Here is a 20,300-nt window from a genome sequence, read left to right on the forward strand (position 1 = left end):
ACAACGCTCACCAGCTGTTTACGTCTTTTTTATCGGACCGCAAACAAGTCGTAAAACTGCTTGCCGACGGCAAACCACTACAATCCGACGCAGGGTCTGTAAATATCGGTATTCCGCAGGGCTCTGCTCTTGGAAATACGTTATTTCTTCTCTTTATAAACGACCTGCCGTCGAACGTTGCAGCTGGTTTGCCTGTATTGTTTGCGGACGACACAACCGTGTTGGTTAGTGCAGAATCTTACGACCAGCTAAGCCTAAAGATAAGCGATGCTCGTGCGCAGTTACAGACCTGGTTTTCAGCAAATGGGCTCATACTAAATTGCTCCAAGTCAAATGTGATGCTATTCTCTGGTCGGGAGATTCCACTGCCACCATGTATGGCCAGCAGTTCGATGCCAGTGTGCAATATTTGAGACTAGGTTCCTTGGGTTTATAGTCGACTGTAACCTTAACTGGAAGCACCATGTTGACAATGTCTGTGACAGGTTGGGTAGTGCAGTCTTTGCGTTGCGAAAGATGAAGCCACTTATCTCGAAGGAAGCTCTAAAACAGGTGTACTTTGCTCACTTCCATTCTATTATGTCGTACGGGACGCTCATTTGGGGTAACTCCACTAATGCCAGAAGAGTCCTAATAGTTCAGAAGAGAGCAATTCGTACACTTGATGGAGTAAAACATAGGCACCCATGTAAAGAACTTTTTATTTCGGAACGCATTATGACTCACTACTCACAACACCTGTTTGACTTAATAATATACGTGAGAAACAATATTGCTAAATTTTCTCGTGTCCGGGAAAACAACTGCGTAACACGGGTCGTCTTAGAACAGTTCCTCGTCGCTTGGTGCTTTCAAAAAAGAACCCACGAATCATCGGACCTACTTATTTCGAGCACCTACCTGCCGAGATAAGAAATGAGCAATGCGACGAAATATTCAGGTGTAAATTGAGAAATCTTTTGTTGGAAAACCCTCTGTACTCAGTAAATGAGTTCATGGAAATGACATTTTGATTCAGAAATTGTTTAATTATTATTGTTTTCTATATTGAGTGTGTTGACGATTCTTATTGGGAGAATTATTTGTATTATTTTATAGCTACTCCATTAATATGACACTGTAACCACTGTTCCCATTTGGGATAAATTGACTTTTTATTTATTGTTTCTACTTTTATTGTTCTTGTGTGTTGTGTTTTTATTGTTTAGTATAAGTTTTGACATTGTAAATCTACTTATATTTTGGATTTGTAAGTATTTATCTACTTACTCTTATTGTAATTGTGTTGACAATCCTTATTGGAGCTATAATTTTATTTTCATCAGTATTGTTATTATTTTCATTTTTATTTTTATTTTGACGATCATGATAGAAATTCTTATATTTTTGACATTAATGCAAACTTATTATGTAAATTGTCTTTCATGAAATAAATCATCTAATCTAATCTAATCTAAATAACGCAGAAATAAGAGCCCTTACCGGGATTTGAACCCGGGACCTTCTGCTTCGTAGTTACTACCGATAGTACCGGTACCGACTAGGTTAGGAGGCCATTAAATTAAATTTTTGCTAATATCAAAAACGAGTGAAAAAAAAAGTGTTCCGAGAAAATCAAAAATTGTAATTTCGTTATCTACATCTTTATCTTCTTGCATATTCGAACGATATAAGCATAACAAAATTTCGATTTTCGGTTTTCGCGGTAGGCCCTCCGGACCCTCTGGCATTCCGTTATAAAAATAGTATTGCATAAAATATAAAATTTAATTAGCCCATTTTTCCCTATTAGTTATCGGCCTTTATTTATTTAATTGCCTTTATTGCCTGGCATTTGCCGGAAGTTTAGCACAACCTTGCTCGCTCTATATAGGCCCACCATCAGCATTGGAAATTAATGTTCCGGTATAAATAAATACACCTATCACAGGAAATGTTAATAACCTACTCTTTTTTAGGGTTCCGTACCCAAAGGGTAAAAACGGGACCCTATTACTAAGACTCCGCTGCCCGTCTGTGTGTCTGTCCGTCTGTCCGTCACCAGGCTGTATCTCATGAACCGTGATAGCTATTTCTGTTGCCGCTATAACAACTAATACTAAAAAGTACGGAACCCTCGGTGGGCGAGTCCGACTCGCACTTGCCCGGTTTTTATTATTTAAGCTTACTTTTCACGTGGATAAAGATTAAGTGCTTTTTAAAATACATTTGGAACACACGTAGAAAATAAAATTTAAATTTATTTTGTTCAATTTTATTGGAACATAATTTTGCGCTATTGTTGCTAAGGCTAACTTCGAGTTGAGTTTTGTGTACACCTAATAAAAAGCATAAAAATGTGTAGGTACATACATTGCTTTCAGTAATTGCGTTGAAGCAAACATTTTTTTATATTTAAAGACATTTATTTAAGGTCTTTAGCGTTTGATCGTGGCTCGAAACCTGACTCAATACGGTTTCATTTAATGTATAGAAATAGTGTTTTGAATTGGTGCGTGCGTATTATACTCACTTCAACATCTCGAAGGAGGGCGTTCTTAATACTTGGGTTTTTTCGGGACATCTCGAAGGCTACTGGACTGAATTGGGAAGTAATATTTTTGTTTTGGTAGTTTTGGCAAAGATCTGAAGATGGGGTACTGGAGAAATCGTAGGAATTCTTCAAATATTTTAGAATAGTGGAACTGCTGATGAATGCCATAAAATGATGCATTTTAAGTTGTGTAGGACAGATATATACATTTAATTAGCTTTCTTTTCGCCATACACAGTTCACACACTATTCACATTAAACCCAGATATTGCGAGAAAAAAAGAAAAACCAAAAAAGACTTATACTTTTCAAGATGGCGTTTGATCCCCGTGGTCCCCAAAGCTCCAATTTTATGACACGCAAACAGGGATCCCTGAAATTTTAGGTGTCAAATTTCATTACTGTCACTATTGTTTCAACCCCATTTAAGACCTAAAATCTGTTTTTGTAGTCACATTTTTAATTTTTACACATTTTTCCTCCATTTATTTTAGTAAATTTGTATTGTATAGCTCTCGTGTACCAATTATGGATCTACTGATGTCTATTTTATTGAAATCCACTCAAACGTTTAGGCGCTAGAAGTAAAAATATGATTTACTATTCGGCGTCCTCTCAAGGCGGCTGTATTAATTTTTCTTTAATAAAACAGGTGTAAACAGGTTGTGAAGGGCAAGAGGAATCTACTGATATGTCATTTTAAAAAATCCGTCCAGTATCCTGACCTACAGGGTGTACTGATTTTCAGTATTTAAACCCATAACCCTACTTTCTATTTAAGTCGCAGTCGAGTAAAATGTTGATATTGGAGTAGAACGTGTATATGTATAGACAAAAGTGGAATTCATATTCCTCCAAGTTTCATATTAAGAGAATATCCCCTGAAAGGGTATAAGCGCTAAATCTGGATTCAGCTGTTATTTTCTATAACAAGATGTATTTTTTCCGCAAAGTTATCTAGGACTTTTTTGTGTAGAATTTAATAAGCTTTAATGTTGCCTTACACCATATTTTCATAGAGAACGTATATTTAGAGTAAAACACAAATTTCTCCAGGATGGTACACATTTTCTAAGATGGCTGCGATTCCTCGAGGTCCCCAAATGTCAAATAGTGTGGATATGAAAAAGAGACCTTTAATTAACATACATACCAAATTTCATATCTTTGGAAGGATTTCGAGGTGAGACTTAATCCGATTGTGCTAATAAGTCACATACTATAATTAGCAGTCTCTTCCTTATACTCGGTCGGGTTGGCAAAAACTAGCACCTTACTTAATTTTAAGCAACCTAATGTTTTTCTTCAAGCGGTTTATACGCACAGGTAAGTAACATACATAAACAAAATATCTTGTTTTGGTCTACTACAAATTATGCTAAATAAACATCAGTTGTCCTTAGAGAATAATTCTGAATTAGACGTAAATTGTGTATTTACGGCGGTTAATTCATTAATCACCCATATGAAAACAGTAACCATTATTACATATCTAGACTATACAATGGTGCACTTAAGTCGCATATTGCCAAACGAACAAGATTTATTACAACTAGATGCATAGCCTAGACCGTAGGACATGAAGGCGCTATAAAAGGACAGGACTTAGCCTACCCCGTACAGTCTCCATTAGAAGATCTCAGCCACAAACAACCCAACGATGTTCAAGCTGGTGAGACATTATTGTTGTGCACGTGGTGCAGTGATTGTCACAAATAATAAAATATTGAATCAATCATCTTCATCAATTAACATTCATTACAATTAAAAAATGAGCATACATGTCAACTCAATTATGTGACTCAATTATGTAAGGGGAAATGATAATAGATTGAACATTAATATTTTAACATATTTTTTTACTTACTATTCCTATCTTGAGTGAACCTTAGTAATTCAAAATTTTGTACACGAAATTAATATTCTTATACCTTTAAACGAGCAATAATTCTTGTATATATTATATATGGGGGTTTTCGGGGGCGAAAAATCGATCTAGCTAGGTCATCTCTTTGAAAACGCGCATTTTTGAGTTTTTATATGTTTTCCGAGCAAACCTCGGTCTCCCAGATTTTGGTATTACTAAAATACATAATGTTCATATAAGAGTAACCAAATATGTAAACGAAGTATGCGCATGTGAAGACAAAAGCGTTTTGAAATTTATTCTCGCATCCCTTCCAATACATTGAAAGTTTCCATAACAATTTCAAGCACGTCACGTGAGTTTACTGGGACGTCAGTCTTCCGTGACCACAGCTAGTGCAACCTAGTTGTAACGTCGGAAAAAAGGTAAAATAATGAAATTTAATCGCGTTAGTGGTAATGACATTAATTAATTTCAAGTGACCTTGAAGAAACAAAATTCTTCAACAATAAACTCAGGTGAAACTTCTCTCAAGTTAGAAATGTAATTATTTATTTTTTGCAATTGCATTTTCAAAACTACTTCGTTCGTTGATAAGACGAGTATTTCAAAGTTAGTGAAAATTTAGTTATTGCGAATGCGTTTTTTTTGGAAGTAAATAAGAAAGTTTTTTCAATCAGAAAGGATTCAATCAGTGGGGATGGGGATTAGCTATATCTTCTTCAATAACGTTAATAGTCCAATAGTAAGTAGCCAGTTTAAATAGTTACTATGTAATCTCAGATTTCACATTTCAAAAATCAATGGATTTTTCTGTCAGACAATATCAAAAGGAAAATATTGCATGTACCTACTTTTACTTAAATATTGAAACCGAAACATATAAAATTAACGCTAAAAAAATTGCTAATATTCACAGTTAAGAACAGAGAAATCATGTTATTTATTCACTTAACTACCAGACGATGTTGTGGCTACCAGACGATGAATTAATATTTTTCTTTATTAAAGACAAATTTTTGCAATACATTCAGTTATATACTGATTATTTATTATTATTGTATCAGAATCCCTTCAATCTGCGAAACTTATTTTACAATCTTTCAACAATTCATACTCCTACTTCCATACTAATATTATATTATAAATGCGAAAGTGTGTTTGTCTGTTACCTCTTCACACTTAAACTGCTTAAGCGATCGGGACAAAACTTGGTATGAAGATAGTTTGAGGCCCGGGAAAGGACATATAGTACTTTTTTTAATCATCATCATCATCATTCCACGCAGACGAAGTCGCAGGCAGAAGCTAATAAAGAATTTTTGGTGAAAAATACTTCTGCCAAAACAACAATTTTGATTCAAACTTTTCTGAGACCGTAAGTCAAATATAAAGGACGAATTTTTAATCTGGTAGACGACTTGACAAATGATTTAAAGTGGCCATTTTTTCATTTAAGATCCCGTTATCGATTTTAGTCGATAAAATGTAAAATTAATAGATTTAGTCGCTGAAATTGTACTTCTATTGATACGTAATAGAAATAACAAGTACTTTTACAGATCAATCTTTTAAAACAGACTCACCAAATTAGTATTTTTTTTTCTGACGGACGTTTAGGTAAATGCGCGTAACACTGATATTGTCGCACTGATTTGTAAATTTCGTAGTTTAGACTGCTACAAATACAAATAGGTACAAATAACTTTTATTTTGCATGAAATATGGTACAAAAGGTACATATCCTGTACTCCACCTTTTACAGACTACATTTATGGATTCATGTCTGTCTGTCTGTCCGTCCGTATGTCACAGCCACTTTTTCCGAAACTATAAAAAATACATTATTTAAATTGTGTAATGTACGGAACCCTTGGAACGCGAGTCCGACTCGCACTTGGCCGGTTTTTTAATATGTCATAAATCGTAAACCGCAATTTACCTTTCATTCAATGAACTGAAATACCTATAAAATAAAAATAAACATTTAATTTCATAAACATATTTAAGTGGGGTTCCCATACAACAAACGTGATTTTATGCCGTTTTTTGTGTAATAGTACGGAACCCTTAGTGCGCGAGTCCGACTTGCACTTGGCCGGTTTTTATTATTATGACTTTGAAGTAGTGTAATTGAAAGTTAGACGAAATCAATTTTCTCCAGAAATTACTTCACAACAAATGACAATTTCTCTGAAAATCGACTCTTTCAACGTAATTTTAATACTTAAACAATCTACAACATTTTCTGAAACTGTTATTATACATCAATTTGTATAATTTACCTCCATAATTTTTTGATAAATTTAAAAAATCTGCCCTCCTCTTCACATATTCGCGAACTCATTATTAAAAGGCAAGATGAGAAGACGTGTTAATAGAAACCAATACTTGTTATTTAGATATTACGTAACAAAACGTGTATAATTTCAACGATTAAATCTATCAATTTTACATTTTTGCTCCAAAATCGTTACCTCTTAACGCTTTCATATCTGTCAAAGTTTCGTTTGAATTTTCAACTTATGTTTTGTGCGATAGGTAGGTATATGTTATGTTAAAATAAAATGGATAACGTTTTCAGACGCTCATTGTCGCCTTTATTGCGGTTGCGCAAGCCGGCGTGATTGCACCCGTGGTCCCTGTTGCTCACGTGGTGGCCCACCCCGTGGCGGTGTCTCACACGAGCTCCGTGGTTCACCACGGGCACCCTGTCGTTCACGCAGCGCCACTGGTGCACCCCGTCCCGGTCGTCCACGCTGCGCACGTGGTACCAGTCGTCAGGCACCACGCGCCCATCATTGCTGTCCATCATTAATATTAAGCAGGAAGTACCCAGATTACTTGGCTCAAAATTAATACAGTTGGTCAGTCATGTTTTTTATTTGTTTTAATAATAGTTGCAGTTTAATGTAACAGAAAATTATACTGTTGTTCAACTTGATGTACTTTTTTTATTTTTGGATATATCCGGTTAATTATTTTTTAACATTATATAGAGGATATTAACAGTCACTTGGTATGCATTTTGGAATAATCTATTCAGTAATCAATCAGTTCAAAGTCAACTGTGAATTGTGCAAATTTTGAACGTTTTCTAATAATTTGTTAGACCAAGTAGCGAAAATGTTACAGTATGTTATATATTTGTGATCTACTCACAAAGCCCTTTGATTTGGTACCCCACATGTACCCCAGTATGTTTAGAGGAAAAAAGTAAAAAACTTTGTACTGCCGACTTTATGACGTCACAGCAACTACATGGCAACTACCCCCACCACTTTCGCGCTTGTCTTCTCATATATTTGTGTTCAGGACATCATACTGAATGTACTGATGCCATATAATAATATATCTATGTCTGCGGCAACATGAGCAAAAAGTAACCTGCCGCCAGGGTGCCCTACCTTCAGTGTCAGTTTGACGTGCTATTTTTGGGAAAGCCTGAATATTTATTTTGTAGGGATTTTATACAGATATTTTTTATCAGACTATTTTTTGCTATGGGCCACCGTTCACGAAAAACTATAAAAAGCCCGTTAGCTTCACCCCCACCCCCCCGGTACTTTTAGTATGTTTTGCCGCTGTCTTTGTCACATTTCGCAAGAAAGAACGGGAAAGAACATACGCGCCAAGTGTCAATTTTGATCGAATTTTGTCGGTTTTTATTTATTTTGAAAACGTTACCTTACAATATCGAAATTCTAAAGCTATGAAATTACTATTTATGTTAAGATTGTTTTTTCTTCTTTTTTTATTTATAGTATCACATAATAAATAACCGAGTAAAGTAGGATTAAAAGTCCGAGTTAGAGGTTACTTTGGGAATTAATTGTATCGAGCGAAGTGTCATAATTCGTGTATCGGAAGCTATGTTGTTAAAGATAATATAGTCAAGATCTACATATATTTTTTTCACGTCTACGAATATCAACGCCTGTTAGAAAAACATGATCATATAAGGAGATTTTTCGCCTTCTGGCTCAGGGAACCGCCTTTCCCTGCAACTATGCCAAAATACGCTTATACACGAATTATTTCCCCCGATTGGCAATTTTTAGGGTTCCGTACCCAAAGGGTAAAAACGGGATCCTATTACTAAGCTGTCAGCAGGATGTATTTCATCAACCGTGATAGCTAGACAGTTGAAATTTTCACAGATGATGTATTTATGTTGCCGCTATAACAACAAATACTAAAAAGTACGGAACCCTCGGTGGGTGAGTCCGACTCGCACTTGTCCGGTTTTTTGGTTTTCGTTTGGTGAGCTAACCCATGAATCAAACAAATATCCATGCAGGGTCACTACCGACAGTACCAAATATTAAAGCCAGACAGGTCGTCATAATAGAATAACAGAATAATTAAGTACTCAGAAAAAACACATTGCCTATCAATGCGGTCAATATTTGGTGCTCTAATTTGTTTTCACGTTGCGTTGTAAAAAATACTAAATATGTCTAGGAAGATTGATTTCAATCACTTAGGTACCTAACTAACAAAAATATTACAAAAATTCCACGGCTTGGCTTTTGTGTACCTAAGTTGTGTCTAGTGTCAACAAATTGTGACCTTGATAGTATTACAAACAAGGTTGTCAGTTCAGATTCTAGGTCAGGTTTATGGATTAGGCGCGTCTAATATACACATAAACCCAATTACGCTTCTAATAAAGTATGAAAAACCAAGTTAGGTTCTAAATTTGAGCCAATAAAGTATTAGTACATTTTTAAATGAATTTGTTTATTACATTTCATTTAGAATGCAATTAAATGGTTATTAAATTAAAAATATTTTCCAGCCTGTGTAATACTAATATACATAGTATTTACCTAAAAATATTGTCAAAAATATTAAATATATATTATGTACTGAGAGCTTTCAATAGGTAGTATGATACTGTCGAGCTCGACTAAGAAAGGATTTAAAGAAATTCAGGCCATAAGGTGAAGGTGAGGTTAAATTGGGGTTAAAAGTTTTTAAAAGGCTCTACGCGGACGAACAGGCCAATTCGAACGTACGCATGAGAATGATATCTGAATGATGTTACTTAGTTATCGTGCGTCTCGCTCGCGCCAATAGGTACATATACGGACAAGTGCGATCGAAATGCACTAGATTTACATCATCATTTCGAATTGGCCTCGAAGTCACAGACGGAGGTTAGTACTAACGTAAGTAAAACCAGAGAATTGTAAAGCATAGTATTTTAAATGACGAGTCGCATCTTTTAAATATTTTAAATACAACAATACCCATGACCTTTCAGAAGACGTATAAACGTAGGGGACCCATTGTGTAGCGCTGCTCCTCCGGTAAGCTTCAAGGATAATAACTATGGGCGAATAACGAGACCCAGGAGGTTGAGCAAGGATACAGCCCTACGCGTGACACATATTTTAGACAACTTTGATCCTCTGGTTAATGTGACGTGAACGAGGCATTGTTGAATTAACTTTCGACTTACTGGCCTTTGGGTAAGGATCGAACCAACACATTTAATTCATGAATTTTAAGGGTAGCGCCGATTAGAATTGTGTAGTTAAAACAATTCGATTTTAATTTTCTGAACGGTATTTACTTTTAAGTAAATTCATAGTTTATATATTTTAATGCCTTATTAGTTATAGGGCTTTTGTTTTCGATAATTTTTAAAAGGTTGCTGGTAGTGTAGCTGTACCTACATAGTTTTGTTATAGGTCAAGTTGTATAAAATAATCTGTTTCTATATGTATAGAAATTAACAGTTATCCTATACTGTATATCTTATAATTTCGAGAGCCCTTGCGGATACACATCCACCCATCGGGATCTTTTGTGCAATTCCCCTTTTGCCTACTCAAGAGCTTTTTCGACCATCTCCATGTGTAGGATGTTGGAGCTCATGAGTAGTGCTTTGTATTCCTTTGGTCCCAGATAGCCTGCTCCAAAATCCTTCATTCTTTGTCTGGCGAGGGCGTGACATTCACATATTAGCTGACTTACTGTATCTTCCTCTTCGCCACACATTCGACAATCGGTGTTGTCTGTGTGCCCCGTCTTGGCCAAGACTCCTTTGACCCCGTAATGGCCCGTAAACTCCCTGTTATAATAAACAATTAACCTCTTGTTTATGGTTGGATAAAGATCCTGTCTTAATTTTCAGTGATCTTTTTGAATTTTTTTCGGGAACGATTTTTTCTGCTCTATTCAGCACAACCGAGGTTTGTAACCACGTTATTTGACCACCACATTACTTTTAAACGGTTAAGCTTAATGAGATCCTTGTTCACCACATTCATCATAATTCGATATTATAGTTATCGAACTACGCGCCTATGATCGTAACGCAATCGTGACGATAACGACAAATCCAAACGTTCCGACACCGTTAGATAATAAAAGACGGACGCTTTATTTTGCCATTCTCACACGATAAGCGCAACTTTAAACACACATCCTGCTTAGATAAACAAAGTTCTTAACAGGCAAGGCAGAGATTTTCACGCTTACGGAGCAGACAAATGTCAGTACCTACTAAACTATTCCAATCTAAGATAGTTTACTTGAGCTCGTGCTGACAGGTGTATAAAAGGGGTTGTTAACTTGACGAGAGGAACAACCCATCCCTTACGATGAACATAAATCAATCAAGGCTCGTATTGTTTCTTACAAAATGTCTATAAATAAATGTTAGTATGTCCCACGGCAGTTTAAATTCGATTAAATGTGAGCTATATAAGTTTAGTTACTAGTTAACCTATAACCTTTGACAATGTACAGCATTGTACACCCAGCCGCAAAATTCTATGGCCACTTTATGAATGAATTCGTTATTAATGTGTCCATGCAATCTTGCAGTTCGCTGTTTTTTTTTTGTTTTTTTTTTATGATATAGGAGGCAAACGAGCAGACGGATCACCTGATGGTAAGCAATTAACGCCGCCCATGGACACCCGCAACACCAGAGGGGTTGTAAGTGCGTGGCCGGCATTTAAGATGGGAGTACGCTCTTTTCTTCAAGGTTTGAAGGTCGTATCGGTCCGGAAATACCGCAGGCGACAGTTCATTCCAGAGTTTAGCATTGTACACCCAGCCGCAAAATTCTATGGCCACTTTATGAATGAATTCGTTATTAATGTGTCCATGCAATCTTGCAGTTCGCTGTCCAGCTAAATATATACTTATTCATAATTAAAATATGCAGGTATTCTAGATGCGCATCGATATTTTTCATCATATATTAATATTATTATGAGCCCCTTTCAAGAAGACAAAACATTTCACCTTATTTGCGCAAATACAGCTCTGCGTCTTTTATGTTATGGCATGCTAATCGAATATTTTGGAAAATTAAGTGATGTGAATCTTTATATAGATAAGAGTTGAATGATTCACGATTAGTTTCAATAGACTTATTTATATTCAGGGTGCATATCCTGGTCAATATAAGTACTAAATTATGATTTGAAAAAAAAAAACGTAAATATACGCTAAAAATTGCTATAAAACAAACAATCTTTACACACCTATTCAATGTCCCTGAGCACACTTATCGCAAAAGCTATGCATTTAACTCTCGTTCTTGGTCCCAAAACGTTCAAATTCACTAAAAGATTGCTCCCTTAAACCTTCGCACAGATATCGACTCCCTAACGGCACCATTAGGCACATCAGGCACATAAGATCTCCAGTAAATTGATGTTTTGTTCTTAAGTAAAAGGTTTGTCCTTGGGTTGGTAGTAACTGTTGAGGCCAATTCACTTCTGGAAATGATGAAAGCTTTTGGAATGGTAAGGCATGATGGTATTAAATTGAAAGTGTTTTGACGACGTCTGGCCTAGTGGGTAGTGACCCTGCCTGCGAAGCCGATGGGCCTGGGTTCAAATCCTGGTAAGGGCATTTATTCAAAAAAAAAAAATTTTTTTTTTTATTCAGTGACGACCACGGACTACGGACATCTGTTCCTGAGTCATGGGTGTTTTCTATGTATTTAAGTATTTATATATTATATATATCGTTGTCTAAGTACCCACAACACAAGCTTTATTGAGCTTGCCGTGGGAATTAGTCAATTTGTGTAATAATGTCCTATACCTAATATAAAATAAAAAAAATGTAGAACAAACTCAGATATTTATTTAAATGCCTAATAAAAAGAAGGCCAATATTTTCTCAATTGAATTTCTATGAAACACATCTAAAATGACTGTTTTTTCAACAAAAAATTTACTAAGTGTTTTCTAAAGGTGTATTTTTGTGTTTTTTAGAGATGAGCATCGTTTATGTCATATACTTATTTATGACATAGTTGATTTCAAACATAAAATATAAGAATATAAGGATAAGAATAGAGTGCTCAGTGAGCTCGGTTAACTTTTTACAAATCTTTGTATAGAGTGAGACTCTAAGCTTAATTCTTTCTCTATGATTTCAAGAGTATTATGTGTCAAACGTGCGACGAAAACAATTACGTCCACACCTCACACATTACACACAGAATTGGATTGTTGATTTTGGATATATTTTACGTAGGTATTTAGTTTGAACTTGTTCAAAGTCGAAACAGTTAACAAAGTCCTTTGAACATTTCAACTGCCGTCCCGTTTCGATTGTTTACCATTAATTCAAATTTTGATTTACATACTCCCCCGAAACAATGGCAGGGAAGCAATCTCAGCCAAGGTCACACATACTGTATCCCATTCGTCATGTCAACGTCACAGTACACCTGTAATATTACCAAAGCAAGGGAAACAAGACATTACCTCTAATCAATTATTAGGTGTCTTTTATTTTATTCAACGTTGCTACTTTTGCTTTTATTTAACTAAAGAAATTGCTCATTAAAAAAATTGCTCAATTTTACAAAACAAGCTTCTTTGCTGTTTGCAATAGGGCTGGTTCTCGGAGACATAGAAAAATGTACGATTGCAAAAAATTACGAACTTATTCTGGCAGAAACGACCAACGAAGCTCATCAAACAACAAGACAAATGTTACTACAGCCGAAATAAATCAAATTAGCCAACCATTATTCAAGATGAAAGTCATGCAGATATTTCATAACATGCCTGTTCTGTATAATGTGCCAGAACGCAGCCAAGGACGCAGTCGAGATTTGTCGTGTCAGGACTCAGGAAATTGCAAGGCGTATTATGTTAAGCGGCCGCGAGAGATTTGCATGATACATCGTTTGTAATTTTTAGGGCGATAGAAACGAACGGCCATGGGAGGAAGTTTTGGCACGTTTTTGAGGCTGCATTGCTTCGCACGCTGCACAGTCGCCGTTACGGTTGATTCGAAATTCAAGGTTGCATTGAGAAGCCTTGGCGGATATCATAGCACTCAGGACCTCCTTGGCATACCTATATTGTAGCAATTTTTTACCTATGGGCTGCGTTTCCATCTGTAAGATACACTCGTAACTTTTATGTATATATATACATGTATAAATATGTACATGTCGGAGTGTGACTCTAGAAGGAGGCATTGCAGCGTTACAATGAGGGCTATCGTTTTTTTGCTCACCAGTTGGCGCCTCTGTTGATGGTGGTCCAAAAGACTAAAGAACAGCTGTCAGTCAGTGAAGTGACAAGTGACATTACGACATTCCGAACTTTGCGAAGACCACCATCCACACTATGGATGGTATAGAAAGGATCGCAATCTCTTATGGCAGAATTGTTGTAAAAGTGACCGCGTTAAGCTTTAAATAATAGTTCCTAATCTCTCCGGTGGCGCTAGTTAGGCTCTGGGACATGAGTATAACATGAACCATATAAGGCAACAAATAACCCGACCAAATTACGTAGGTTGTTTTTGGTAGTATTTCGGTGTATGGTGGCGCCGCCTAATTACTGTTTTTTGATGGACACTTTTCATACATAGAGATTTGGCTCCTTTATACAGTCTCCATGATCCATACTAGCACCCCTAGCGGCGAATTCATACGCGTTAGCCCTCATTTACTTTTAGACGCCTGTATACAATCGATTAGCAAAGTTTGGCTACGTATCAAGTACTTAGCTGTAAAGAAATTTATTACGTTATGTAGCCACGCCATCTATTGGCGTATTGTTGAACTCAAGATAGATACAGGCTTTGGAACGTCAAGCGGATTAGCTTGCGTGAAGTTAGGTACAAGTTGGCAGTTCTGTCGTTATGTTGGTAAGACTGGTCAAGCAAGTTGGCCTACATTCACTTTGGCGGGAGCGATGAGGCTCCGCCGCATTCATTCTCGATAGTTGTGCATGCTCGTTCACTGAAAAGATCGCCCCCAACCAGGGACCGGACAACCCTTTCCGCGATAAAACCCTTTCAATGGGCGACACTTAAACACGGCTAACACATTGAAAGACTTTCCCTTTTGAACTGCAAGCCCATTCATACCCTTACCTTTGACTAACCCTTACCGAAAAGCTAACCAAAAATAAGGCTAGCTCTTAATAAGGGTTACCCTTATCTTTAAGCGCTTTTTATAAAGGTTTCCCTTTGCGTGAAAGAGACAGGATTAGTATATGTCTACGGTAGTGTATGAAAAGGAAAGAAAATACGTGCCTAGTCAAAGAACGCCGCCGTCGCCGCCGACGATCGCTCGGATTCGAAGTAATGTCTGCTTTATGAACAAGGTAGACGACTTAAATTAGCACGCTTATATGCTAAAAGGGAAGCCTTTTATAAGGCTAACCCTTATAAGCAATATGCAAGGTGTTGGTGAGCGGATGATAAGGGTTTTGTAAGGGTATTTGGGCTACCGATTACTCAAATGTGGTAGCTTTATATAAGGGTTTTTAAAACCAAAACAAAGGGTTTCGTCTGGCAAAGGGTATGGTGAGTTAAGCCTTATGCAATACCCTTATAAAACCCCGATAAGGGATAGCGGGCCGGTCCCTGCCCCCAACTAGTACAATCTCACAACTGTACTAGTTCGGTCTTTTAGTACAGTAGTATACAGACTAGAGAGAGTCGACGTTTAGTTTTAGTTCGGTCGGATGAGTCGGATCACTCGGATCGCTTTGCTGTCATTGTCACTCCTCGGTCCTCGCTCCTGTTTCGTTCGTGTAGTATACTAAAACGTACTAAGAGCAGAATCATTAGGGAATAGTTCGGTCTAGTACAGTGGAGGGAATCGTGTCTTTTTGATTTTAGTACATGTACTACACAAGCCTAATTCTCGATCGGACCGTCACGTGCTAGATATCGGACGTTAGCCAACCTCGTGCCTCAACTCACCACTTTCCTGAAGGCTTATACCTGAAGGATTATTCTGCAAGCTTATATTATATTCCAACGTTCTTTAATCATTTAGCTCAGTGTTTTATTCCAAGTGTTAATTTGATTTCTTATGAGTTATTGGAGGTTTACTTCTTCTTAGAGTTTTGAATGATTCACGGTTAGTTTCACTAGACTTATATTGACCGGGATATAGACCGTGATTACCTTTTGTATTATTTGTGAGCTCCCGATATTTCGACGCAGTTACATGCATCATGTTCACGGGTGAATTTGAGAAGTTAGTCGCTCCTAAGTTGGGTAATACTGACTACTATGATAACTCGCATGAAACTCGAACAGTTATCAATTTACCCAGCACTGAGTTGACAGACCCTACTCTTAGTGTACTTAAGAAGGGTTTAAATTTTGCTCCGACCCCGAAGCGTATACCGTTTGAAGAGGTGATTGGGAGCACTGAAGAGGTAATCAGACGCAATAAGATCAAACCTCACGATGCTGACTCATTGCGACAAGATGTTGCTGTAGTTCTGAGACATGCAAAACCTCCTCGGAGTAATTTTAATAAGGAGGAATGGGAAGCTCTGCATGATTTGCGGTCTAATCCTGACATTTTGACCTTGAAGGCGGACAAGGGCAATGCCACAGTAATTATGGATGTCAGTGATTATGAGAGCAAAATCAATGGACTACTTAGTGACGAGGCTACGTACAAGAAAATAAACTACAACCCTACAGCCCGGTACAATCGCTCTACATTGACACTAGTCAAGGAGTGTGAACAGGTGTTAAGCGAGGGTACAGTGAAGTTTCTTTTGCGACCCCGAAATGTGCTGCCGCCCAAAATATATGGTTTGCCTAAAATACATAAGATGATGTCGTTTACATTGGAAATGGAACAAGAATGGAGTATTGCGTTTCTGGATGTGAGACTGAATGTTACAGGTTGTGGCATGCTGGGACACTCAGTCTATAGGAAACCGACTCACACGGACCGCTATTTACACGCGAGCTCGCACCATCATCCCAGACAGTTAAACTCGGTTGTGGCATCACTGACTAATCGAGCACACGCTCTGTGTGACTCGCTACATCTAAACCAGGAGCTGAACCATGTTCAGAGTGTCCTGATGATGAATGGCTACAGAGTTAACATTGACAAGCGGGACACAAAAACCAAGCGCCTCACTCATCGCGTTGAGAGACAGCCAGCGTTTATGCCGTACGTCAAGGGTGTGACAGACAAGATATCAAAAATACTAAATAACTACTCTGTAAAAACTATCTTCACCCCGCACAGGAAAATTGCACAATTTCTGCGGTCGCCTAAAGACAATTTTCCCCTGGAAAAACCTGGTGTATACAAAGTTGAGTGCAGCTGTGGTAGTTCGTACATTGGGCAGACCAAACGCACTATTGCCTGCAGAATTAAAGAACACATTGCTGCGGTCAAGAACAATGACGTTCGCAAGTCAGCTATTGCTCAGCATCTCCTTGAGTCGGGTACAAATCACTGGATTGAGTTGCATAGTCCCAAGGTCATTTCGACAGAACGCCACTATATACCAAGATTGGTAAGAGAAGCCGTTGAAATTCACAAATACACAAATTTCAATCATGAAGATGGGTTTAAACTGTCAAATGTGTGGAATCCTGTGATTTGTTTGTGTAAAAAACCAGTGATATCCGAATCAAACACGCGTAGTGACACCGTGAGTGTAGTGTGTTTGGACAGACCAACGATTGTGAACGCGACCGGACCAACAAGTGTGAATGCGACCGTTGGTAACGTTGAAAGTGAACGCAGCCGACGCGCAAGAATGAGGGTAGACAGAGCGCTGTCTACACAACTTTGACACCCACCCGCTTACTTCTTCTTCTTCTACCAAGCGATATCCCGGCCTTTGCCCGGGTCCACTTTCCTACTTACCTTTCTCCACTTTGCTCGATCCTGGGCTTCCTCTTGCGTAAGCCCATTTGCGCTCATATCCGCTTTCACGACATCGAGCCATCGCTTTAGATGTGTCCCGCCGAGTTTGTTGCCGGTCCCATATAGGGTTAAATCTTCTCGGGTCAAGAGGTATACGGTTGGAACCGGAGTAGTGTTATTTGACGTTTATAAGCGCATTGTAATATGCCTACCTACTTGAATAAAGATTTGAACGTTTCATGTGATTTTTTTATTTCAAATTAAATCGACTTTAGTTATTTTTATCATTTAGTACGAAAATATAGTAGGCACTTACTAGTATGGTTAACGATTCCGTAAGTTTATTTCATGCACTGGTAGCAGTGGTAGCATACTATTTAGCTGTGTAGGCATACATCGATACGCCCACCACCGCCACAATATACATAACCTACATTAGGGTCATAGCTGGTACTGGCAAGTCATAAGGTGCTTGAATAATAACTGTCATTACTATCAGCGACCTGTCAATCACACTTGTAAGGGTGTTACTAGAGTCAAACCAAGATAAGTCGGCAACGATTTTGATAGCACACGCAGTGCAAGTTGTATTTTAAACATCAAACTTCTACGAAGTTACGGTAATCAAATTATCTTAAAAAGAAATAACTAACGTCAAACTAAACTAACTTTAAATTTATGCCAACAATATTTTTACTGAAAATCTAAGAATGTTGGCTGGTCACAACACAAGTGATTTATTCTGATTTTATGACAAAAAACACGACGATGCTCTTTCTCTTCTTTTGCCACTCCACAAGTCACACAATTTATTTACGAACAGTATCTTGCCCGCGAGACAGACTACCCGTCTTTTTTAACTGTATTATTTAGAGAGGGATAGGTAGCCAGTAGCCTATCTCGCGGGCGAGATACTGTCACGGCGTTCTTGTGCTATGGCTACTAATAATATATAGTTTGTAAGTTTAAGATGCTTTTATCGTATATTCTATAATACGTTATAAATACTTTAGAATTAAACAAAGTATTTCATTTTCGATGGATCATAAAAATCTTATTACCTGACCTCAAATTGAAAACGAGGAGGCTATTAATTCGGTAGCATGTTTTTTAATATAATTTAAAGTTAATTTATAGCGTCGTTATAATTTGATAGTTGTGACATTCCAAAAGAAATAGTTTACCTTTCCCGTATCGATGATCTACCCCTGGTCCACATATTTCCCATGATTTAATTGTTTACGTGGGAAGAATCCGAGTAGGCCAGTAAGACTAACCATGAGAAACGTGACCAGAATTACAATAACAATATCCATTACTTACCGAGTAGTGGCCTCAGGCGAACCAGTATATGAGTGACTAGCTGTTGCCCGCGACTTCGTACGCGTGGATTTGTATGTTGGTGGTTATATATTCTACATGACCATAATATAGAACATTATGCAGCAAAAGATATATGTAAGGACGGTTAATCATTTGTTAATAATTATCCAACGCATGAAATTTGTCTTTCACAAACTACGAAGTTTCAAGACCCTAACTGAAAAAAATTGTTCCCGATATATAATCCCTCTCGACCCTCTTAGAAGATTTACAAGTCCACTATATAAAAAAAATATTCGCTCCCGAAACTATTAATACAAACTTTTCAAAAACGGTGTAAGTAATCAGTTTTCGTTTATTTTAATATAATGCCCTTTTTACCAAGTTTCAAGTTCCTAGCTTTAAAGAAAATTTGTACCACATCTAAACTTACATACCCTTTTTAACTCCTTTAGGGGTTGAGTTTTTAAGAATAACATGTATTCTAATAACATACCTTTATGCAAAGATTCAAGTCGCGCACTTAAAAAAATGTTTGTCCTCCATACAAATTTTCTACCCCTTTTTCACCACCTTAAGGGATGAATTTTCAAAAACGCTGAAATTAGCTTTCTTCTCTTTTAATGAAATACCTTTTTACGAAGTTTCTAACTCTTAGCTTAAAATATAATTTGGTCCCTATACAAACTTTCAACCCCTTTTTAACCCTTTTAAGGAATGAATTTTTAAAAACGCTAAAATTACTTGTATTCTAATAATATGCCTTTATACAAAGATTCAAGTCCCACACTCACAAAAATAATTGATCTCCATACAAACTTTCAACCCCTTTTTCACCACCTTGGGGGATAAATTTTTAACAACGCTGAAATGAGTTTTCTTGTTTTTTTATTATAATTAATAAACATTTATATTATGAAATTTGAACCCCAAGACAAAGTTTCATCCCCTTTTTAAATCCCTTAGGGGTTGAATTTCCAAAAACGTCAATATTACTTTTTTTTGTTATCGGCTATTATGCCTTTCTAGGAAGTTTCGAAGTATTTGTAATGGATTCTAACTTTCAACCCTTTTTTTAACCCATTTAGGGGATGAATTTTTAAAAACGCCGAAATCACTTTTCTTGTATTTTAATAATATGCCTTTATACGAAGTTTAAAGTCCCGCACTCAAAAAAAATTATGATCTCCATACAAACTTTCAACCCCTTTTTTACCACCTTAGGGGATGAATTTTGAAAAACCCCTTCTTAGTGGATACTAACGTCATAAAAGCTACCTATTGTGAAAAATTTAGCTCTCTATGTCCAACGGTTTGGGCTGGGCGTTGATTTAAGTGAGTCAGTCAGTGAGTCAGTCAGTCAGTCAGTCAGGACTTTTACGTTTATATATATAGAAGATAGATATCTGGTTTATAAATAGTTGTTATGGATG

The 20,300-nt window shown here is 37.1% G+C and overlaps 2 protein-coding genes across 2 annotated transcripts in view; one reads left to right on the plus strand and one right to left on the minus strand.

Moving 5' to 3' along the window:
• The window catches only part of LOC134752462 (neuropeptide SIFamide receptor-like), a 157,643-nt gene that overhangs the window by 38,923 nt on the left and 98,420 nt on the right, over positions 1–20,300 (minus strand). The window lies entirely within an intron of this gene.
• LOC134755443 (uncharacterized) lies at positions 4,108–7,344 on the plus strand. Its single transcript, XM_063691998.1, has 2 exons — positions 4,108–4,205; positions 6,985–7,344. The coding sequence occupies exons 1-2, from the start codon at positions 4,194–4,196 to the stop codon at positions 7,216–7,218; spliced, it is 246 nt and encodes an 81-aa protein (XP_063548068.1). The 5' UTR covers positions 4,108–4,193; the 3' UTR covers positions 7,219–7,344.

This window comes from Cydia strobilella, chromosome 2, assembly GCF_947568885.1.
Source record: "Cydia strobilella chromosome 2, ilCydStro3.1, whole genome shotgun sequence".
Classification (NCBI taxonomy): domain Eukaryota; kingdom Metazoa; phylum Arthropoda; class Insecta; order Lepidoptera; family Tortricidae; genus Cydia; species Cydia strobilella.